The sequence below is a fragment of the Metopolophium dirhodum genome, chromosome 3, assembly GCF_019925205.1.
Source record: "Metopolophium dirhodum isolate CAU chromosome 3, ASM1992520v1, whole genome shotgun sequence".
Taxonomy (NCBI): domain Eukaryota; kingdom Metazoa; phylum Arthropoda; class Insecta; order Hemiptera; family Aphididae; genus Metopolophium; species Metopolophium dirhodum.
In genome coordinates this window covers 19,068,172-19,094,802 of record NC_083562.1, presented here as the reverse complement: position 1 = coordinate 19,094,802, position 26,631 = coordinate 19,068,172, and the positions used below count along the sequence as shown (strand labels likewise).

The window sequence follows — 26,631 nt, the reverse complement described above, 5'->3', positions numbered from 1 at the left end:
TATATTTAATAGCCTGTTTGTTAACAGCTGTTCACATTTTTTTATTTTTTTACATCTTGTAAAAAACATTCAAATACATTTTTTTGATTGACGGATCTCCACCACTCTTCTTGCAATTGTCTTTCAAGAAGATTGGTCGCTCAACGAGCTCTGATTCCATACTTTACTTTCACGTGTTTCCATAAGCATTCAATAGTCTGTGTTTGAGCCCCTGTACGTGGATCTATAAAGTTTTTGTTGTGGTTAACTGTTTGGTGAAGAAAGCCACGTTCTTTAAGAGTACTGTAAGCTCTCCATTCATCTGAATGAATTGTGGTTTCCGGTTCTATTTCTTGGACAATTATGGGAAGTAATGTTTCATGATCTCTTTTATCAATTATAAAATAACGACGCTCCAAAATATTATCTTGACGCAAGCAGCACGTACCAAACACCCAGGGTCCTTGAACGCGATTTCCGTAATTTCTGTTTTGGTTTTCAATATTTTGATTTTCTTCGTCAGAATCGTTTTCAAAATCAGAACAAGAACTTGAATCAAAATAGTAATTTGCATTATCATTAGGTCTATGATCGCCAAGCCGTAATATGCCTCTATTGTACTTTCGTTTGCCTTGGAAAAGAGACTCGTCAATATGTACGATGTATCCTTTACCTCCCATTTTTCGTCGATGTTTAAACTGTTCGACGACAACGTCTCGACACAAATTATACCAATCTGAGACTGTGTGATGTCCTTTACCCGTAATATTTTCTGTTTGTATATTTTTAAATTGATTCGTCCAGCACCAAACAAGTTTCAATATTTCGCATAAGCTTGATCTACTATTATTTTTTCAATTTTTGTCGGTGTATGTAAAAATGGATTTTCTTTACGAATGGATTGCCATGTTTGACAACCCTTTTTTTTACATCGTAAATATTTTGTTATAATAATATCTCCGTTTCCATCACGTTTTCGGCTTTTTTTTTAAAGTTTCTTTCATTTCACTATTACATTGTTCTCCAATAGAATTTAACTTTGTACACAGTTTTATATTAGGTAATAAATCACGATCTTTTAAAAATTGTACACAAGTTTCGTCATTAAAAATAATTTTTCTCTATAATTCACCCTAAGTACTCATTTTATAAAACCATAAATTTACAATTAATGAAAAACATACAACTACGACGTTTGTTCTCAGCGATCAACGAACACATAATAAATTCTAAAATACAAAATAACTTTGAAATTCCTAAAGGAATTATAAACATATATAATATATAGAAATATAATATCGATACCGTCAATACGGATTACGGTAGATAACGTAGATACGGCATATGACACCGGCAATTTGTTGGTAGATAGCATACAACACGTGTGCCATTTTTTAAACACAATGTTCAGAGTTCTAAATTCTAATGTCAGAATTCAGTAGGTATACAATATACATGTATAATATTGTATACCTACTATTGTATCATTTAAACATTAAAATATTTAAAAATGTTGAATACCATTTTAAATGTATAATACCAAAGGTTAGGTATACATATATAGGTATCATACAATTATGAAGGTAATTTATGACAATTATATGTAATTATAAAACTTATTTAAAAATAAAACAAAATTTATTAAAATGCTGAAATATTTCATTTTTTTAAATTTCAAACACTATACGTTAGAATAAAACAATGAAAAATGCTTAAATATATACTTAAATTAATATTTTAAAAGTTACAACCTACTGTTGTCTGTTATTATAGATATTATAATAAAATAACGTACATTATGATTCATAACTATTTACAAAATCAGCTTATACTATATACCTAGTTAAAGAATTGTTATTATATTTTAGGGATAAGTTAGATGTTAAAAGTTCTTAATTCTTAGCCAGTTAGCCCAACAGTAATAATACAATTACTTTTAATTTAAAAGAGACTGATGAGTTGATAAAATTGCATAAAAAAAAAATGTAAGAAAATAATAATATATTGTTTCATAGGCGTTCAACATGTAATGAATATGACAAGATAAGTTATAGGTAAGAGTAACAGTATTGCTCACTATTTGTGAAATTCGTTATTTCTTATAATAATTAGCATCGTTTGATAATTGATATCACAACATAATTATATATACATTTTTTTTCTTTGATGTGGGTATTACAATTTAGTTTGAATAAATAAAAAAACGATATGAATGCATTTTGAAAGTGATTAAGTGTAGAACAATGTTTATTAAGATTAATTATAAGATTTTACTTTTAGGTATGCTTCATCAAATTTGTTATTAAAGTTTTTTCGTTACATTTTAAACTACCTGGGTATATATTATTATGTAATCAGCATAATAGCTACAGTACGCGTCACATAAACGTCCCTGTCACTGCGTGTCTGCATACAATATAAATCAATCGTAACTGGCACATCCAATATTAATACATAATTGCTTAGTGTGAAATAACAAGTTTTAGCGACAAATTTTTAATTTGGCATGAAACAATTTACCGACCACTTACAAGAAATTACAACGCGGAGATGTATTATATTGGGGAAACAGATTAACAAAATGCGCTCTGGTGGAAACAATTTTTACCTTCCGATTTGGGGTGTATAGATATAGTTTTACATTGGTTATTTTACTTTTTATAATAAATGCATTTTGGTATCGACACTTTATACGCTTTTATAGCTAACTGTATACGTTGGTAAGTACAATTTCTACTAATATTATCAAATAAATTAAAATACACTTCTCTTAAAGGAAAATATATGCGAAATGTCGGGAAAATGCATACAATCTCCCGACTCTACGTAGAGGGGAACCCGCCTAACCATCAGTACGATAGGCGCCGACAGCGCTCCCAGTGCTAATCTGTCTTCCCAATTATAAAAGTTAATAATATCTGATATCCGGGATGGATCTAGGAATCCAAAAAGAGGCAGGGGGTCTAAACAAAAAACTACATGTTTTAGTATAATATATAATTATAATGATAAAAATAATAATAATAAATAATTCACTTATAAGGCATGAGGATATAGGTATAATCAAGACAAATATAGTCAATTTAAATATAACTAAAAAAAAATCAGAATGATATAATGTCATAGGTATAACCAAAAATATTTATTGTCTCGGCGATTCTTCATCATTTTGCGTTCTATTTTCACGAAAAGACAAAACAAATTATATATTATACCTATTACCCATAAAGCCATATAGGAAAATCAAACATTTTATTTCAAAACGTACTATATTGATGACGAAAATGTTAAAACATTATCATGGAAATAACCTATTTTACAAAACACACTATTTCCATCTTACATAAACTTTCTTTATTTAAAAGTTTTAAAGAGTTGTATAAAATAATAATATCTGGAAGGCGCGTTATTATAACTAAATCTATTAGTTTATGTGACATTTAAAAACAAAAATAATTGCGGATTTCTCTCTACTGTATATAATAGGTTTGAAGTGCACATCGTCATTAGGTAGGCCACTGACCATTGTAATGGATGTGTTAAATTTGAATTCTACGATAAATCATTGTTTACGAAATATGGTTCTTAGGTGTGTCACGCACCATTTCTAAAATCGTACCTATTAATCTATATGTTATATTAAGTACCTACTATACCTATTAGTAATTTATTTTTCTATTAGCAATGTGGTATATGCTGAACTAAATTTTACCAAAATCATCGTATACGTCTTATATTATATTATCAATAACTAATATGCTATATTAAAATTTAAAATGTTAAACTTTTAGAAATTATTTCCAAATCTTTCAAACGCTTGTAAAAATAATAACCTAGCATCTACATAATTTTGGTGTGTTTAAATTGTTATACGCAATTTTTAATTAAATCATTAATTAATCAAAGCTTATGATGATAATGAATTAAATTTTTAAGCTTTTTAATGGAGTATACAATTTTTTTTTATTTGGCACGTGGTTACGCCACAAAATGCTGGTTCATCTAAACTTTAAATACTTAGGTATTACTAATTAACTATATACTAGTTCAAAATTCGATTTTTATGTACCTACCAAAAAATGTTAGACTTTAGAACATGTGGTTTCAGATCTATGTTCTCATTCAAAAAGGTAAAAACTTAAAAAGTGATAACGATAAAAAATTGTAAAATGTATTTTTTTCAAATATGTTATTTTACAATTATTTAACATTACTTTAAAATAATGTTTTCAGAAAATTTAAACATATTCGAAATAATGAGTGGAGACACTTACGTGGACCAATGTGTACAAAATATACTCGACGCGTTGGGAATCTCGTAAAGAAAGGATGCATATCAGTCGCCTATTGGCTATTGGTTGACCTATATATTTTCCTTGCAAGTTGTAGGAATAGCTACAATTTCATAAGCCTCTACGACGTTCATTTAGAATTTATTGTATGTGTATTGACACTAGTATACATGCATTTGTAGTGTCTTTATTTACGTTTATACTTAGTGTACTTACATAACTGTTAAGGTTTGTAGAATCTAAGTAAAACTTGTTAAAATAGTCGTGTGACATATACAAATATTGTTTTGCATTGTTGTCGCTTGCAATTATTTATATACTAGATTTGCATTGTATAAATTATAATATTATTGTGGCTGACAAGGGTTATGGTATTATTTGGTAAGGTACAAATTCGGTGGGGTTAAAGACAAAATGCATCTGAATAATATGCGATGGTTTAGTCTTTAGATGTATAATGCACATAGTATTTTTTGATAAAGTGAGTACACTAAAACTAATAAAATAATACGATTCGGCGTAAATTAAAATAAATATACAAGACTTTCGCTGGATTCAATGAAATCATAAATCAAAGATATTGTTAATGGTTTGTATAAATCCTAAACGGATTCATAAATAAAAATGTGAATGTTTGAAATAAAAATTTAATTTAGAACTTATTATTAATTATTAGAAGGTAGGTTAACTATCTTATGAAGTTAATAGTATAAAATATATACTTTAAAATTAATTACATACGTAACCAATAGTCACATAGTCATGTAGGTTTATTGTTCATATGATTAGGCATTAAAATAAATAAAATATGAAACGAAACTATTGCTTAATAAATGCACTAATATATGATTATATTTTATTAACGATACAATTTTACTGGACGTATATTGATATTGCTTCAAATAAATAATTTACATTATAAACTCACCAAATATATTATAAACCCGATCGAAAAGGGTTTATTTGTAGTGTTAAAATTCCGTCATAAACGTTTCTAATGTTTTAAAACCTGTAAGCTTTCAGATTCTCACCAAGCTATACACGTTATTCGTGAATAAATGGACGAAAATCGTGGATAAAATAGTATTTTTTTATTACATCATGCGACCATAGGCGACTACAATTAGAGCCTAGCTCTGTTTATAATGGGCCAGTCAGCTGCAGTTATTATCGATAAGCACGCAAGCAAGTGTTAATTAACGAGTTTATGGGGTGGATGTTTGAGTATGGTCTGAGTAATAGGAAGCTCATCTCCTGGTAAAAATATGTTTTTAATGAAAACCGGAACCATGTTTGGTCTGGTTATAATGTATTATACTATTATTATAATTAATATTACAAATTATAACAGTATTACAGGGGTGTTCATTATCGATGCGTGAATAAGCTTTAATATATCGGTTATGGCCAGTTCACACGTTTCGTAAATTCGGCACATTGGTATATAAACTTGTAACTTTCAACACACCGATGTTGTGTCTTATAATTTTGGATTTATTCAAAAAGTATGTAATATACATGAGATTTTGAAAATAAAATAGTATATATTATTATATGTATTATAATTATATTATGAAACACAAAAAAAACAACAGCAATTATATCAAAATTCTAAACTGTTATATTTTATTCCGCATTTATTTTCACCGGTACAAATAGATTTTGTGATTTATGATATATTTATAAATATTTGAAACTGTATCTCAATATAAAATTATTATCTGAAAGGAATGGGACGCATAAAAATATACTTTACTGAATAATATCTGTATACACAAAAATATATTAAAATGTGTTGGATGTCAACAATTTGTAGGAAAGGAGCCTCGTGCAAATGATATAGAGTACAAATAATTCTAAAATGACACAGGATCGTCTATACTAGTATTATATTAGAAGGAGGTAAAATTTGTTTGTATGCAGGGAGTAATCTCTGTAACTATTGAACCAATTCTAAAAATTCTTTCACTAATAAGAAGTTACACCACTCCTGATAGTATAATTGTTAAATCATGGAATTCAACCACTAAATGTTAGTTTAAACAATATACATATATTTTGTTTCAGTTAACAAAAATCAAATATTTTTGGATTATATATTGGGTCGCCATTAGTTACAGAAAATAAAATGATTACTATGGTTGGATATAATTTTTTTTCTTGGAAACTTGGTATAAACATAGGAGTCTGTAGAAGAATGGGAATTTATTTGGAAAATCTTGCTTTTTCACGATAAATTATCTGTCACATGTTCTAAGATAGGCACGCTTAAAAAAATATGTACGTACTAACAACGTGACAAAAAATATTGTTTACTGCAAAACTTTTGAAAAATGAATATCTTGAAATTATTTACGATCTTATTTTCGTTTTCAAATTTATATTGCGTATCAAAATAAATGCAAAGTATTCAAGTTATAAACGCTGTGATTTTCAAATATATAGGTACTAGGTACAGATGTAATATTGTATAATATGGATCACGCAAAGATACATTTCAAAATTTGGCTGTCTCTTTGTAGGGGAAAGGCTTCAAAACAGACGAACAGATTTTGACGGTGTTTTCAGAACACAAAGGTACTGTATTCATAGTATTATATAATGGAATAACCGAAAACGACAATTAGGTAGATAGATCATAGATTAATTTTGAGCCAGCTACTAGCCAGCCCAGCTTATAGATTAAAAAAAATACTCGACCGATTTGACCAAAATGTCAGAGATCGTTGTTTTAGACATATCTGAAAAGTGTATAAAAGACGTGTATAGAATAGCTTGAATTACGTTCGAAACTACACCGAACGCTATAACCAATCTGACACGGGTGGATTGCCCTTCTCGATCGGAAAATATGTTCACAATGTGAATTTCAACGACGCCGATTTGCACATGAACTGAATGATGCACTGAATCAGGGATACACCGATATAGCACCGTATTTTATATTTGTTCATTTTTTTCCCCGGTCGAAGTCAGGTTAAACAGCTAGCGCGTAGATAATAAAATAATGGACAAAGCCTAAGACGAGTCTATATCAGCTATATGCATGGAGTCGACTCGAGGTTTTTCGGAGAAGTGACGTGTACATAGTTATTGCCTTTTTCGAAGAGATACTGACTATTAGTGGCTTTACGAGGTCATATGTACCTACAAAAACAACGAAAATAATGGGCCGCATATTCTTAACAGCTTACCACTAAATTCTCGTTTTTGGCGACCATTGATGTCCTATCCTATTATTTTATTATCTATGCGTTAGACGCACGATGGCAGAGCAAAACATTTTTTTTCCTCTGGAAACAGGGAATTTATTTCAACAATAATTGTTCTGTCGACGAGGGGGGAGGGGACGTAATTGGCCTTATCAAATGTTTGTATCCTCGTATAATAAGAAAATTTAAATGACGCCTCATCAGATACCATAGGTAGGTACATATGTATAACCAGCTACACCTATATAACCGTAAAATTATTTTAATATTATACGCCGCGTACTTTTTTTTTTCGCATCGTGTAGCGGCGACCGCCCCCGAACGAGCTTCTACGCGACGAACGCCGACGCCGCCGTCGCGGAGCTTGCGCGCGTCAACCGCCGCCGCCGTCGTTCGCCGCGACTCGCGAGCAGATGGTGTGACCGCCGCGAGTATAACAACAAGAATAATAATAATAATAATAATAATAATAATAATATTCTCTCCGCCGGAAAGGTTTCACGCGAGCACGCCGACCACTGTTGTGCACGTTGTGACAGTGCGACGTCGTCGTACCGACCACCGAGGGCCGTAGTTGTCGCGATCGGCAGTCGTGTGATTTTCCGACGAGTCTCTCCAGCCAAATCGCCTGATGGCAAGTCTGTACCGCGTAATAATATAATAATATAATAATATTTTACGCTGTAATATTATTGTGACATTCGCCCACGGTAATATATTGTATGGACGTTCGTCAATATTTTAACCTATATAGTTTTGATATAATATTATTATATACGATTTATTCAAGTACCTACCTACATAGTATATATCATACTTTTTTATTATTATTTTGTTTTTTTCCATCCACGATTTGCCTTCGCCGCACGGACAGCACAATGCCGCGGATATTCTTCCGGCCCCCGTAACAAAACGTGAGTATTTACGCGCGCACAGAATATTCTATTCGGTTTGTTTTATATATTTATATAGGTACCTACGTGCCGGCAATGGTCATTCTCGTTTGGGTGTATCTATATATACAGGGTAATCCACCGACGGTATACTCATCCCCATTTTTTTTCTTTAATAATGAATTCATGTTTTCATAAATGTGTTTTTTTTCATGTTCTCATTGTTTGCATTTTTAAGTAAGATTTAAGGATCATATTTTCATTCATTTCAATTTGTATGCTATTGAAGAGTCCTGGGGTGATAAAAACTTTTATTTTCCACACGAGATACAACCATTTTCACTGTAAATTATTAAGCAGATGATTTTTTTTAGAATATTTTGATGTGTCCAAATCAAAATATTTGAATGAATAGTTCCTGATTTATTAAAATATCTTTATAATATACTAAGGATAATGGTCTTTATTAAGCATTTTTTACAAAATTATAAAATAGTTGCAGTATTTGATAATATAGTATTTATAATACTCAGATAACTGTTATAAACCATAAACTGTAGATAGTCTTATATTAATTACTAAATTTTAAAATCATCGTTGCCTCCGTATTTTTCACGTCTATTATCACAGACCTATTACTATAAATACACAAGGTTAAAAAACTCAAAAACGACCAATTCAAAATATAATTAAGATACATAAATTTTTTCAAAAAGTAATCTATAATTAATAATGTATTGGAAAACTGATGTTTTCATTAGGAAAAATTAAGTTGGTATAGCTACGGGACACTCCTCTAATAGTATAAAAATAAAAATCTAAGTACTTTAAAATATGACTCCCAATTATATTTAAAAGTTCTAAAAATTCAAATTTAAGTAAATTCATTATTATAGGAAAAAATGTAGGTGAGTATGCTCGGTGAATCACACTGTAAAAGTGACTGTGGGGGCGAGGAGTTCCTATTACGTTATTTTACTGTATTTTATAAAGCGCAAAATAAAAAAATTAAAACGTGTTTTGATTTGTTTGGATTGTTGTAATATTCTTGGACGTTACGAAAAACCTATATGTTGAAATATTGTCTATACTTTATTATTTAGGAACATAATGTTTGACTGACGAGAGCATAATAGGTCTTCTGCTCGGAGTGTAATGAAAAATAATCGTTTTTATTCGACATCTCAATGATTAAATTTATTATATTAATATATTTGATATAATGAACTATGTATTTAATATATCTTATTTCATAAGATAAAAGCAAAAACGGAATGAGATAAATTATATTTCGAGCATTTGAGACAATATACGCTTTAGTCGAAAGGATGAAAGGCGTCTGTCACTGCTTATGTTCAGGCATATAAAAATAAATTAAAAATTTTATTATTTTTAAATTTGTCTTTAAAATATTAAAATATTTTATTATAAAATAATATGATGAAAATAAAATTGCTTAAAAACATTTGTTTTCTTATATTTTCTTCTCAACTGATACAATTAGAATGTTGATTTAAATTTAGTATAAAATAAATGAAAAAAAAATACGCATACTTACGGTTTGTTTTATAATAATTTGATTATCACTAATTTAATAACAAATTAACAACTATTATTAAATACATCAAGGATGCAGACTTCATTTAAAAACTACTGTATACAGATAATATTATACAGATAATATTTCAATTAATTTTTAATATTTTAAATATCACGTATTATGTACAGAATCGTGTTTAAAAACAAAATTATATAATGAGGGCAAAATTGTGTATTATTAATTGTAACCATTTTTAAACGGGAGCGTATACTCACTTAATGGGCTTTTATTTTTTACTATATTTTCAAATTAATTTGTATATGTTTTAATGATTTAAGATTAAAATAGCTAATATTATCATATTTTTGTTTGTTTCATAATTTCATAATAATAATTATAATATTAGTATGAATATGAAAACTGGGCCCCACTGAAAGAACCCGTGAGGGGCCCCAAAATATATATACATTCTCCATCATAACTTGCATAAAATACTTAAAAAATCTTTTTTGTTTATTAAAAACATCTAATAGCGAGTAACCAATATAATCATTAAAGTAATTCGTTAATTTTATTTAATATTGTTAAAATTGGGTTTTTGATTATTTTTTTGTTTTATTTAATATTCTGAGCAGAGCGATAAGTTATTGGTTATATAATGGGTTCATATTATATCTTTTTTCTTTCTAAACAATACTTCTGACCAAAAAAATGATTTATTAGTTTCTTTATTAGTATGAAATCATACATAATCGCATGGTAAATTATGGTTTACATATTAGGCAACTAGGTAGATTGACTTTCCAAAAACAATCAATGATTCTGTAAAACTATGAACTATAATGGAAACCTATATAGAAAAATTTGCTGAGAATCTAAATTGCTAATAATATATTAATTAAAAAATTAATGTTTTAAAAATCAAAAATCAAAACTTAAAATAAGTGTTATACTTTCATAATCATTTTTTGATTTTTAATGATATGATTATGGAATAATTATAATAATTTTAGTTGTTTGAAATAGCACTGATTTTATTTGTATTAAGTAGAATTATAATTTTAAATAATTTATTATAGATGCAATATTACCCAAAATATTTCAATTGTATGTTTGTATCCCCTCCAGTGGCGGATTCGATGATGGAATAGTCTGCTGGGCTCTTCCGTCTAGATTAAATATTTTGTTCTAAGGGCACAACTAAGTTACAGCAAAAAGGTTTTGTAAAAGGAATGTTACGCTCATAGATAATTTTTGCATTAGGCAGCTCTTATGTTTATGCCAAGTGTCATTTCAAACTTTATTTATATATTTTATCATTATTAATGTCAATAACATTATTTAATAATAGTGTTATTTTTTTATTAAAGATTTTTTATAAAACCAAACATTTTTACATTTTAGTTATAGGTAGTATATTAAGACCAGTATAATAGTGATAAGTAGTTATGTATGTGGTTTCAAACTTTTTAGCCTTTTTTAATTTAAATGTGTTTACATAATATTAAAAACTTTAAAACTAAACAAATTATTATTATTAATTAAATGTTTTAAATTTTAATAAACCTATAAAATACTAATAAAATATAGTCTTACATTTTAGGAATTGTTAACATTTTTCTATTATACTATTTTATTTTATTTACAATATTTTCAGCGTTACTAGGCTATTAATATTTACCATATCGTAATATTTTCAATTCTACGCTGTTAAGAAAGTTTTTGATAAATTAAATTAAGTTCTATTTTAGAATTTTAGATTTGTATGTGGTTTTTTTTGTTATTTTTCTGTCTTAAGCCCCTTTACAACCTATTAGTATGTGACAATATAGTATTAACTATTAACAAGATATTAATTTAGAATTTCTCAATTATTATCTAGAGTACCTACCTATCGCAACAATCTGTGCCATGCAGAGAAATTATGAATTAATATAACACAGTGAGAGAAAACTGTTTATACATTAGCTAACAAAAAGTATAACATTAATTATGAAATTCTGCAAATGTGAATCAAAAAATTATACCATATCCAGTAAGTATTTCAGCTTTGAAATCATATAAGGTATTTTCTGAGAATATTTCAACATTTATTAACCTCTATCCAGAACCAAAAATTAATGTTCTTTTACTTTAAAATTTAAAATTATAACAATTTACGCTGATTTGAATCGAAGCAACAAAAAATATATCTAACATCATCACTGATTTCGCAATTTCGTTTCCTCCTTTTTTTTTTTATTAACACTGATATTCATAAATTTTTTGCATTATATTGGAATCGTTTAATTTATCAATCATAATGTATAATAAAAAGGTTTTGCATAATATTTTCCATAGTTGATATTAATCATAACTACACGAGTGAATATAAATAAGTAAGTAAATAAATATTAATTATTTCTTAATATTTTTATTAAGAATCTTTATTTCATAAAAGGTATTATATTTTATAATTATAATGTATAATATATAATAAAAATTGTATTGTTAAATTTACTTAAAAATATATATATATATATATATATCTATGATATTTATCATACAATATTAATTTATTATGTACCTGTTTAAAAATTATATGTCTTATAAATAGTAAATCAATAACTGAAAAAAATATTAATCGCCTTTACTTAGAAATAAATCCCATTATTATTATGATTCTTATTGAAAAAATGCCTTCTGAACGTGACATTAAAAAACTTTGATGTTTAGAGTTTTTAATTTTTGCATCTGATGTTTGTCACGTGTCGTAAACATACAAAGTAGTTATCCGCATTATCGGATATTTTCAACAGAGATGCCGAACCTTATCTCCCTAGGGGGAAACGAAAAAAAAAAGTTTCACTCTGTTATAATACATCTTTGGATCGATTGTGTTCAAAAACAGTCTTTAATTATTATATATACCCCGTCTCTCTAAGGTTCGTTAACGACTGTTTCATAATATGGTATTTTTTGGACGTTGTTTCGACTGGTATATACCGCGTGTGCTAGTGACAACCACAAATACCGTGGTGGCAATCTTTAAGTCATCGGTTACTCGTAAATTTCCGGACTAGCTCTCAAAAACACCCGTCGGGCCACATGTATGTGTGAGTGGAACATGTTCGTGTAAAACAATAACAAGGATTATCGGTTTAACTTTGACCTTTTTTCATTTTTGCAGAGAAAATAATGAAATTCTCCAACAACTATTGATTCACTGAATTGACTAAAATGTATTACTTGAATGGTGTCGACGCTATATGTATGATTTACTATAGTAAATGGAAATTCTATAAGCCATTTAACATTACTTTTAACGTACTTTTCTTGATGTAAACGGTTTCGGTTGAATCATTAAATGTAGAAGACAGCCTACTCGTGTAAAATACTGACTAGCAAAAAACAATACGACATATGATACTCCTTTGTCTTTTTATTTCAGAAAATATATAGGTACCTCGAGAATCGAGATATTATTTGTGTCTTGTGATCTTATATAACAATGTATCTGGATCTTTTTACAGTTATTGATATGAAACAGAAAAATCATATACACAGTTATCAACTAAAAATATAATTGTTTTGAAAATTATTATTTACCACACATATGCTATAAATACTATGCTATTTTATATGACGAGAAATTGAAAAATAATTTTCATCTATGACGTATATATTAGTATGTTACTGACATATACATTAGGTACCTAATGCATTTCAAAAGTATACTGTAATAATAGTACGTCAAGTTATTCAGATTATTGATCAGACCAGCACAAATTAATTATTTAGACCTCATTTTATAAAAGGATTTTTTTATTAGCTATTAGAAAATACTTTTTGGTTTCTAAACTTATTACACATTTTTGCACTTTATCCGTTACATCGCTTGCATGAGAAGTATATTTTTCGTTTTTATAAAATAATTTAATACACAAGTTCACCAATAATAACACATGTCCTATGTTAGAAATATACCATGACGTCTTCTTTTTCTTCCTCCCTCTTTTCTATCGTTTTCTTTTTACAAACCTTGTGAACACGTGCCTACCCTAAAATTATTATTCCAACGACCAAATTTACGCATATTATACTGTTATGTATTTTAGAAAGAGTAAATATTATTTTTTAAATCATTAACTTGAAGAAGTGCTTAAGTTATTCAAGATTTACAGTAAATCACTTAATACCTTAATCCATAAATGCAGAGCATTCCTTTTAAATATTTTTCATCCTAAATATTTTGTGAAATTTCGAGAAACGAAAATTGTTTAAAATATTTACATATTATAATTATGATTTAATAAATTTGATAAGTTTTATTCAAGAGCTAATTATATATATAAATATTTTTTAACAGTTTTTAGTTTTTTAAAGTAATTTTATCACTTTTTAAATTACGTATAAAGTTAGTTTATATATTTATCATTAATATCTACGTTAATATATCTATACGTTTACTGTATCAATTACTTTTTACCAGTCAATTTATATTTCAGAATTGAATTTAAAACAAACATAAAATACATTTTAAAATTAACACTGTAAGTTTATTGCTTTATTAAAATAATCTTATTTTTAAATATTTTTTTGAATAAAACTATATATATATATAATATATAACTTAGTTATTACTATCAAATTAATTGTCATTTAATTGATGCCTATGCCCTTTATTATTTGATTAAAATGTACCTATTTAGTAAACTTTATAATCGAATATCTAGATAAAGGGACCTACACAACTTAAGTTGACTAAAAATAATATCAATAAGAATATAATATTAAAAAGGTGGGTAAGTGGATGTCGCTCTGCTGTACAGTAGGTTACAATAAGTGGGTCACTGTAATGGATGGTGTTAAATTTGAATTCAATGGTATAATATCATTGTATAAGAAAAACGATTCTGAGCGAAAACGGTCAGTCAGCCTATGATATTACTAAGTACATTTGATATTATTGTGAATAAAGTAATTTATATATTTACTTATTTACGAGGAACCTTGTTTTAAATTTTCAATCCTTAGCTACAAAAGTTGAACATTTTATACATTTTTAATTATAAAATAATTATTACAATTTAAATTTGATAAATGTTGTCAAAATTTGAACTTTAAATGCTTATAAAAAAAAAATTGTGCCTATGTATTAAACTGACAATGTTCGTAAACAGCTCAAAAAGAGTCAAATTATTTTTAAAATTTTATCGTGTATAGAAAGTGCTAATAAAAACATTCAGTGAAATTTTCAAGTATCTACAGTCATACGTTTTTTAATTACAACAAAATAAGAAAATCGTGACACGAGAAATCGAGTGAATATCAAATGTTGTAAAAATATTAATTTCAAACGCTCATAAAAATTTAATTTGACTTTCTTGTGGACATTTTTTTTTTGATAAAATTAGACAAACTTTTGGATGATCTTGCATTACATTTTCAAATCTAAGATTTAAAAAAAAAAATTTTATGAATTCTCAACTCAAAATAATTTGCTAATTTTCGCGATTTTTCCGTATTTTGTCAAGATTTGAACTTTAAATGCTTATAAATAAATACTGTGACTTAGGATTCTTAATTTTTTTCATTTGCCTTTGAAACAATAACCTAGGAGCCTTCCATTAAATTTTCAAGCTTTTTTACCCAACAAATAAAATTTTATTGATATTTGTAGAAAAAAAAACTAAAAAAAATGAAAACTGAAAATGTCCAAAACAGTTCAAAATAACTCAAAATATTTGGAAAATGTTATGGTGTATAGAAAATGCTAATATAAATATTCAGTCAAAATTTCATGTACCTACGGACATTTATTTTAGAGTTACACCAAAAACCAAGATTTTGCGTGGAAATTCCCGTTGTTTCTTAATTTTTCTTTTGTTTTTCACGTCGCTTTTGAAAACTACTGAGCATTTTACTTTTGACCCCCCAAAGTACTAACTAGATTCACTTTCCTATCAGAAAAGTTACTGTTGAAGAAAATCCAAGCACTTTTACTGTCCTAAAAAGTGATAATAGATATAAAATAAATAAATAGTGATAATATTATAGATACAAAAAAAAAGTAAAAAAAAAATTTAAAAAAACACACATCATTGTAAAATCAATACATTCATCGCTTCGCTCAGAATCTAAAATTGTTTGAAGACTTTAAAATATGTATGTTTAGCGAAAAAATAGTTGTTTGTATTATTCTATGCCAAAAGTTATTTGGTGTGTATACACAACTTACACTAGGGGAGCACTAAGTTGGCTGGAATGACAATTTCCAAAAACGATTGAATATAATCTTGGGATGAACACGCTGACCTATTGTACCTGCTCCTCGCTGTAAATTAAATGTGCATCACTGAATACGATAACAGCAAACTCGATTATGTTATACCCAGTGGAAGGGTGATAACTGATAAGTCTATCCATAGTAGAAATAAATGTAGGAGTTCCAATAAATAGAAACTTTAGATTTCCCTAAATATAATTTAATTGCCAGTATTTTAAAATATAAAATATAATCTATAAAAGTATTTATTTTTGTTAATAACTAAAATATTTTTTGTTATTACATCGCACAATATGTGTATATGTAAATTATAAATATGTAAACAAATCCAACTTTAATGGCCAAGTCGTCGAAGCTCAAATTATGTATTGATATCAAAGTAGGTGAAAAATAACACCACGCTAGTGGTTGTATACGAATAGTGTATGCGTGTAGATAGGAAAGCTCGGTAATAAATATGATTTGTAAACAACTACCATTATAACAAAAGCGTACACAGTGTCTTAACGCTAAAGATATATTTTATTAAGTATTTAACAAAATGACAGTAGTAAAATAACTAAATTTATAATATAATAATAATATTAATACATAATAAAGGCAATGTCGTTATTAAGTCAGTATTTTGTGATTTATATTTTCAAAAATATATACTAGAACGGTAAAACGTGTACTAAAAAGAAAATAAATTATAAATTATTAAGAATAAGCTGGAAATATATATATGTTATCCCATTGTAAAAAGTCTTTCGGTGTAAGTACTTGGGAAAATTAATAGGTTTCAAAAATTGCATTACGCCGTTAATATATATTATATAGGTATTATATATATATATATTATTCAATAACTATAAAGTATTAATATTATTATATGTATACATTTGCCTTCCAGTAGTTGTGAAAAATCACGTGTATAACAGAATTAACTGTATTAAGTCATGCCAAATTAATACAAAAATTGGATACGTTTTTTTTTCACACATTTGCTTAACTAGTTCAAGTAAGTTATGGATAATTCATAGACTATTAAAAATGAGAGAGAAATGGTTGTTTAAATAAATTAATTTGAACTCGTTAAAAAAATGAACCCGAACACTTTGTTTTAAGGGAAAATTAACCCAAACGGAATCATAATGGATCTAACGTACAATGAAAAAAAAGATTATTTACCCCTTGGACCGATACGTTTAGATCCACAAATGGTTTAATTTAAATGTTATTAATTATAATAAAAAAAGAAATTCAACTATAACATAATATATTAAACCGATCTTTTCGTCCATATTGCTTATGAGTGTTTTAAATGCATCATTCTAAGGAGTTGTTTTTTTCCGATTTGAACTCGATAATCATTTAAATCCTTTTTGTTTCTTTTTTCTTGACTATGTATATCTATTTTTTGATAGAAGAAAATACTCGGTATAAGTAATCCGTTAGTCTTGTTAATGCTCGTGAAAGATTCTATTTTTTTTGTCACATCTTTAATCAAATACTTAATAATGAATAGGTAATGATTGTTTGACAAATTTGACGAGTTGTAAGCACCATGAAAATAATCATTTGTGATATATTCAAATTTTAACGTGATTATTCTAATTAATTCATTACAATATTATCATGACGACAGCATTCAAAGTTCAGAGTCCATAGGGATTTCTGAAATAGTTTGTTGTGTATACTACATTATGTTCTACTTTCATTATTTTACCTGCCATTTGATAAATCGCATTGATCTAGTTACTAAACAATTATATTGTGAATGTCAAGTATTATTAGGTACTACTAAACATATTTTATTCATCTCATCGAGATGAACTATGTGAAATATTATTGAATAGGTATTAAAATATTATATTCACAATCATTTGAAATATAACAACACAAAGAAAGATGAAACGAATTTTGCTTTCACTGTTTCATCAGAAACATATGATATAAATTAAATTATATTTTTGAAAACAAACTCGACAAATGAACTGTATTATATTATAATAAAATAAAAATCGATAGTTAATTACGAATATAACGGAATAATATTGGTATTCATATTCTAGATATTATATATTCTGATCTTCAATACATTTAACTTGGTTTAAGTTGGACGGGGAAATACTATAGTGTTGTAAGTTCACAAATTATGTGAATTCCGTAGAGCTTTGTTTTTTTGTATATAATTGTATTTAATTATTTATTTACTTTTTTTTATATAATTTAAAATTTTTATTTTTTTTCTTCATCGTTATATCTTTGGTGACATGGGCCATTTGCTTTATACATTATTACATTATATATATTTTTGTTTTATAATTTTTTTTAAAATTAATTTCTGTATGAAAATTAACTCATAATGGGATCTACTATTTTCGATTGAATAATACAAAACAATAAACATTAGTTTTATATTTTTCCTGTCTTTTTAACTTGAATAAGTTTGAACAGTATTTTTATTGTTATTTCATAAATTTATATTTCTTTTCATCTCGAATATAAAAATTGTTTTAATAATTGTTCTTTTGAATGTTACAATTTAAGATATTTGTTTAGTATTATATGAATAAATATAATCTAAATAATTTAGTAACTAATAAATGTTACGTAATTATTATACTTTCTTAAATAAAATTCAAAATAATAAAAAAATATATTTAGTGCGTATATTATATTATATCAGTTTGAAAAATATTACAATTTTATCTAACCTGGCTAGTCAGTTGTAATATATCCTTTAGGGTATCACTCGTATCAGGCTGACAGTTTTTATAACTTCCTTATACCCTTCACACTAGGAATATCAATAAAAACAAAAAGTTTAACTAATCCACGTTTATATTATATACTTGTATAATATAAATGATTGTACTCAGTATTCACAAATCGAATAATATAGGTAAGAATATGTTTACAAATTTACAAACGAATTTATTGAAGTTTCACAATTCATGCTCTTTACATTTCAATTTCACAACTATAATTTGTATGCTGTCAAATATTGATGATTTAAAATAATAAATACGCCCAATAGTTTGGCTTTTTTTATAACCAATGAAATAACTGACCTTCTCTAATAATGCGGTGTACAGTCTACAAATAGTTTTCCAGACAATTTTTATTAAATTTTGGGACTTCTCGCAGAATCCATCCAGAAATATATTCAATTTGTTGCAATGGACAAATCTGTATAGATCTTTGTTATGAATGAGAAAAATGAACGTTGTAACGTATTAATAGAAAAGATGTATTGTCATTAGTATATCGTAAATTATATGTATATACCTGAAGTATAATTTAGGGAAAAAATCTGTGATCCATTAAATTAAACATTGATTAACTCTTATGGCTACAAATTACAATAGTATTAAATATTCCAAATTTTAAGGGGCCCGGTGCTGATTTTTAAAGTTTTTTTTCAATTCTGTACAATTTGAAAATTATATTTTATATTCTTTTCTAGTTGCTATCTTAAATATAATATTTTTCAATTAATCTACAGCCCGCAACTTATTCAGGGGGGGGAGGTATGGTGTATTATATTAAGAAAATTGACTTCATAGGAAAAACCTCTCAGGCTTCGTAGAATTGTTTGAATTGATAACTGTTTTTTTTATCTAAAAGAAGAAGACTTTCTACAGACCCCATTAAACTCTGATTTTGGATTTAATTAAAAATATTGCTATAAAATAATTTGTAAACAAAACTTTAAAGACAATTTTAAAGTTTGAGATTCAAATATTGTAAAACTGAAGTGGGCTGTAGAACATTTCCCTCTATTAATTAAAAGAATACAAATAATCAAATTTGGAAGATTCTAGAGGACAAGATAATAATTATTATTGCCGTAGAGTGTATTTTTTAGGACGAAACGACAACACCGGCGGTGCCATAACTGCATCTCGTACGACGTGTGTCCCGATTATCGTTGGTAGTAGGTACACAATATTATTTATCATCGCAGTTATAATAACGTACGCAGACGTACGAAAACCGCTTGCAATCGCATGTCTGAAATTCTCGCGACATTAATATTGGTATAACGACACGCCTATAAAACGGCAAACAGGTGCATGGAGTGCGAGCTTCGTAAACGTGAAAGGCGGGTGTTGAGTGCCTATTAGTAAATACACTTTGGAATTGTCAGAGGTAATAGCGAGGGCACACATCGTGAGATATCGTATTGATAATATTATACCGACTCGACACCCGCCAAATCCAGTGATCGGCGTGCACATTAACGGCTGCACCGCCTATATAAAATGCGAATATGCGATACACACGCTTCAGAAACCGGCATAATAATAAATTGTGCGCGCCATACTTACGCAATAACACACAATCTGTTACGAAAATGTAATATTATATTATAGTGGATATTTGAAATGCAATATTATTATATTATTATTGAATAATAATAGAGGTTTATAGTTAATTAAACGTCACTAATATTGTTGTATCTACAATAGTTTATGTTGTGTTATCGTTTTGTAAAATGCTGTCACTTTATGATTTTTTTAGGATTAAAACGGTTTTTAATAATATATCATTATGGTTTTATTTATTCGAGCTTCTTGGAATAATTGTTGGCTAAATAAGTATACCTACATATTTTTAACCGAACTGAAAAATTATGCTACCAGTTATACAATAGAGATGTGTTAAATATAATAAAAGTAGATTAACTGATTTAGTAACAATATATATATTTATATTTAGTATAGACATTATAACCTATAGTCAACTGTCTATCTAGAATGACGCGATTTCCCTAATTCCGCCATATTTTGAATATTACTATTAGAACTCACTTTCATGTTGCTCACCAAAGAGTAAGGACCAACCTCCGTTGCTTAACAGTATCAGCTTCATCGTATTGTAATGTTGCATGGTGTTAAATCCTTCATAAATGCTACTTTCGTCATCGTTATCATATATCGATCACTACCAAACAGTAAGTTTACATCATTAACCTAATCTGATCAAGGGCATATTCTTACAAACAGTGTGTTTGGTTGCCAATATTCACGAAGCAGCTGATGTACGGTTCTGTCATATTATACACTACAAGAAAATGATAACATTTTTATAGTTAAGTAAAAATTGAAAACAGTTTATGGGTAAAAGCTAATAAAGAATACTTCTCAAGATATAGTAAGTATTAATAGTAACTCGTAAAAAAAAATTTCCTGTATAGTGTATAAGCGCATATATGTGTGTGTGTGCAGTGTACATTTGCGTGCGGTGCGTGCGTGTGTGGTGTATGTGTATTGACGTTTATTATGCCATTGTAGAATAATTGAAAATTTGTTTTTACTGGTTTGCTTGTTTATGCTTGGTCGTGTTTGATGTGTATACCCACGGGATGTTAGTATACATTGAAGGGGGGCCAGGATATAAACCGAATTATGATGGTGGTTCATAATAAACATGTATCCTGAGGGGTTTTTGGTAACCAAATATTCCTTTTTGATATTATATCGAAAATATTTAAAACAAAATAAATTATCGAAAAGAAAACATTTTGATTTGTTTATTATAGATATGAATTGTATAACTGTAATTGTTCTTTAATTATAATTTGTAGTTGTTATTATGTTATTTTGCAAATTCAATAAAATTCAATAGATTAAATAATTGATTTATAAGGCATAACAAATTATGCCAATTTTCTGGGAAATGGTTTTGAATTTAAGATTATATTTTTATGAAAGCAACTTTTTATACAAAAATGACTTTAACTATTGGACGCTCATATGATCCAACCATGTCACTCAAGTTTATTGATATAGGTACTGCAGTTTCTTCCACAGATCCATATTCAAATCTAAATTGAAATCTCCACCATTATCATCTTCAAATCATAGTATACATATCCGAGCTATTATTATAAGAAATTAACCATCTAATATTTTTACGTATTTGTTTAAGATTTGCGAAGCTGCCATCTTAATTATAAGTTAAAAAATAATAAATATAAAACTTTTCAAATCTTCGTTGGTTATAGAACTTATAAATATGGTAAAGATATGTATTATTAAACATTTTTAAAGCAATAATAAACCACTATATTCAAATAAATATTTTTATAAATAAAATATTATATCTATTAATAACGACCAAACATTTATATACCTACTTTAACACTCTAACATATAACATCTAAAATTCTAAACAGTGGATACACACAGTATCATAAAATTCATCAAAACACTTAGTGTTAAACGCTCGAGGTCCCTTGAAGAGGGTCTATACTTCATCTATGTTTGTTATTACTTATTATCATTTAATAAACGATTGCAGGCGGCGTTGTGGAAGTATTGGAAAACTAGTTCCCACGGCATCTTAGATTCAAATAGGAAAAAAATACTTCTATAGAAATTTTAAAGTTGTTTTCAATAAAAATGTATAACCTAGACTTAAGAGTTTATAATTGAAATTGTTTTCTCTTAAAAAATATTAAACATCTTGTAGCTTGCGTTGAGTTGGTTGTAAAAACACGATAAAAAAAAACAATAATTGAATATCGTTAAAAAATTATTATTTTATTAGTTTTAAAAGTTTTCAACACAAAATGTGATTTATCAGTTATTCATCAGTTAATGTATTCCACCTGTTTTGTTTTTTTAAATACAGTTGATCGATCATCGTTTTTAAATTTTAAACTCTGTATTATGCCTATTCGAGTAAACGAACAGTGCAAAATAATGGGACTTAGACGAGTGAAATATGTCATACCTATATATTGTTTTTAACTTTTTAATTTATTTTTAAATAATTATTATGATTATGTCTTATTCCTCAAATATACAACGTAAGGCTATTGAATATAAAAAATTAAATAAAGAAAGAATAAGTTCTGAAGATTGTCCCAGGATCTATAATGTAAATTGTATGAAATTCGATCAATTTTATGAAGATATTTAAATAACTTTTTGTAGTATATGAAAAAAGTCTGATTTTTCTTTGAAAAAAAATTAAACATACAAAACTGCCATATACTCGACTATATTATTGAAAAAGTGACCTAATAAAGTATTAAAGTTTTTTTAGAGTATTTTATTTTCTACGTTTTTAACTATTGTTTTTGTTAACAGCATAATGCTGTGACAACAGCCATATACATATATACAGTAGTAGGCAAGTACAGTACTTAAAGCCACATCATTTGTTTGTTTTTTTATTTATTTTGTAAATACGTTATTGGCATTGACGTGTATTACTAATGCTAAAAGAATATTCTACAACTTTGGCAATGGCTTTTACTTTTTTCCTGCTCAATACGTTTTAAAAACATCTTGTACAATCATAATATCAGTTACTTAGTTAAAATAATATAAGACATTATTATGCACGTAAAAAATAGGTGAATTTGTGATGAATGACGATCAATAAGGTGAGATATTTTCATACAAATTTAAATAAACGATATTACATGTTTCAAAAATTAAAACATTATTTGAAAACCAATATATTCCTCGCTTCATTAATTAGTTATTTTGGTGGTACATTTTTTCGTAATGTAAACTTTAAGCATCTATAAAAAAAAAAAGTTGGGATTATGACAATAAACATGTATGGTCTACATTGTATGAAATTAGATTAGATTAAATTTATAACTACCATAACATACCTATCGTATATTGTGTGTAAAATAAATTCAGTTATTAAAATTGTGTTATGTTAAAATGTTTCATAAATTATAGTTATATTTATATTATAATAAAAATATTGATTTTAAACTAACTGTAAATCGAAAAATTTGGTTCTTATGCCAAGATCTTATAATTTATCTACTTTTTAAAAACCTTAATAGATATCTATAAACCATACAAAATCACGAGGTTAACGATGGAATAGGTTTAACTGAAGTATAAATAATTTTTATGTACTGGAGCTACTATTAATTGTTGACAAGTTTTAGTTTAACCATTAGCTGTAGCTAAATGAGAATACAAAAATTATTAAAAATATTTTTCACGTTGACTGATTAGTAAATAATACAATATTATATAAATAAACAGTAATAAGAATTTAAAAATATATGTATAAATTGAATATACAAATTATGGCTCGGCGCTACGCAGTGATTGAAATCAATCCTGTAACGTAATTGAGAGTAAGCAACGGTGGCTGCCACTAGTTCCCGGATGGGTAGATTAGGTTAGGTTAGGTTAGGCTAGGTAACCTTGCCACATATACACGTAATATATGATTTGTTATGAAACAAATTCAAATGACCTCTATTCTTCAGAATCGTTCTTGTAATTCGTAAGTTATAATGTTTGTCCATCTGAATCTTAAATTAAAAAAAAAAATCTAACAAGTGGTAACCAGCCAAAACTTCACTTGCCTATCATTTTTGTTTCAATTTTCATATAATGTATAATTATATAAATTATTAAATTGTAATACAAAACTTTAATATAATAATAATAATAATAATAATTGTATTTATTTACACGTTTACAAGATCAATATTTTTGACAATATAATATAAATGGTTGAATCCAAAATCTCAAGTTTGTTGAGGAGACAACAATTCTTATTGAATAATGGTTTGCATATTTATCTGTATTAGCATATCCAATATTAACTTCAATTAATACATATATTAATGCCAGTGGCGGCTCGTGGGTGCTGGTGGTTGGGGTGCGACTTTAAATATAATAGCGGTAGCCATAGGTATAACAAATTATTTAAATATACGAAAATATACATCTTACCATGACAAAATAGATCTATTTTGTCATGCATCTTACTTTTTATATAGTCGCAGGTCGCAGTAGAAAATGGAAATTAAAATAATAATAATAGCGATTAGCAACTGACAACGCTGTTAATTTTAAAAATAAATTACCCCATATATGTTAATATATAAATATTTTACTGTATGGACGACGCTGCCGGTCGTCCAATATCCATATTATAATATAAGAACGCACAAGATTGCACACGTGATTGTAGTTGTAACCAAAACGAAATTTCCTACGCTTTCTTTAATCTACCAGTCACTCGGCACGGGGAGCTGTAAACATACCTAAATAAAAGTTTCTAAATAATGCAACCAAAAACATATACTCGATGCCCAATGACGATTGATATCGTCACGTTTTCATATTCTGGATAGTGACAAATTAATTTTCCCAAAATCAATTTTCAGACTATCGGTATTATATTGTTATTGTTTTGCTTGGGGGCGTTAAATTGTTTGTTGTTTTGTTGACCCGTGTGCCTTGTAGTTCGGAATTACTGTGGAAATTAATAATACGAAACAAAAATCACTTCGATTACATTCGTGGCAGCATTTATTGTTTATGTATGAAATATCAACACGTATACAAGTTATGTAGTTACAGTTAGTATAGATGGTGGCTACATTGCAAACGTTAACAAATACATTTTATTTAAACAGAAATAATCCAATAAAACATAACTAAAATTGCAGATGTATTTAAAATAATATTTGAATCGTATCTTAATAATTATATTTCATATAATAAAACAATACTAAATAAATATCGGTAATAATTTAAAACCATATAATTATTAGTAAATATATGGACGGAAACAATCTTTTTATTTCTTATTATGGTTTAAGATGAATTTCAGGTATTTTTTTTGTTTACATTTTCATAGTATTGTAGTTCATCGCATAAAGTAAAATATATAATTAAGCTGAACAATTGACATAGGAAATCATAGGATCCTAGGATACAAATTCTGACCTTTAAAGTTTTGAATGTTGTCCTGCAGTTATTTTAATTGTTCCGTTATATTTTAAAATTTCATTGAACTAGTTTTAAAATATATATGATATATATTTAAGTAGTAGGTATAACTGGTATAAGTTTCCGGAAATATTCTGTAAGAACCATAGATTTAAGCACTGTGTATGTTATTAAATATTGACGGTAATTTCAGATTTGACCATATAGGTATGTACCTAATCTTCGCAAGTGACTATCCAGTAGCCAATATGCCAATATGGGAATTACTAATACAAGGGTTACAATTATTATGACCCAGTTAAATATGCGGTTGTTATAATAAATAATATATTCTCAGACTGGGTAATGAAATTAACTCGTTACCAAAAACGCGAATCACAGTGACACCATTCAATTTGATAAAGTTACGTACATTATACATCGATGAACAATTTAATTTTAGATTTTGTAAACAGTAATTTCCTTTTCAATATAATATATTATAGAAACTTAATGATGATTGTGCATCGTACCTACATATTGTAAAACTATTCAGTTGGTGAAATTAGAATTAAATTGTACCACGAGGTCTTAACATTTATTAAAATTTAACATAAGGTATTGATGTATGTCAGTCTATAGTTTAAACACTAGAAGAGTACCTATTAAAAAAGACGTACATTAAACATTTTTTGATAGCCAATGGCCACTGTTTCCACGAAATTTCAATATTTTAAAAAAACATTCCT

The 26,631-nt window shown here is 27.3% G+C and overlaps 2 protein-coding genes across 4 annotated transcripts in view; one reads left to right on the top strand and one right to left on the bottom strand.

The window, feature by feature from the left end:
- Positions 1-26,631, top strand: part of LOC132941428 (G-protein coupled receptor dmsr-1-like) — a 164,696-nt gene that overhangs the window by 57,340 nt on the left and 80,725 nt on the right. For 2 of the 3 annotated variants that reach the window (XM_061009473.1, XM_061009472.1), the window contains exon 1: positions 7,916-8,397. The exons of the other annotated variant lie outside the window; for it this stretch is intronic. The gene's annotated coding sequence lies outside the window, so the exon portion shown is untranslated. Of the gene's footprint in view, positions 1-7,915; positions 8,398-26,631 lie in introns of those variants that run through there. 3 annotated transcript variants of the gene reach the window in all.
- On the bottom strand, positions 141-21,044 carry LOC132940580 (uncharacterized). The gene is given in 4 exon segments (XM_061008307.1): positions 141-859; positions 862-959; positions 2,822-2,942; positions 20,984-21,044. Coding segments are annotated over 4 exon segments (999 nt in total).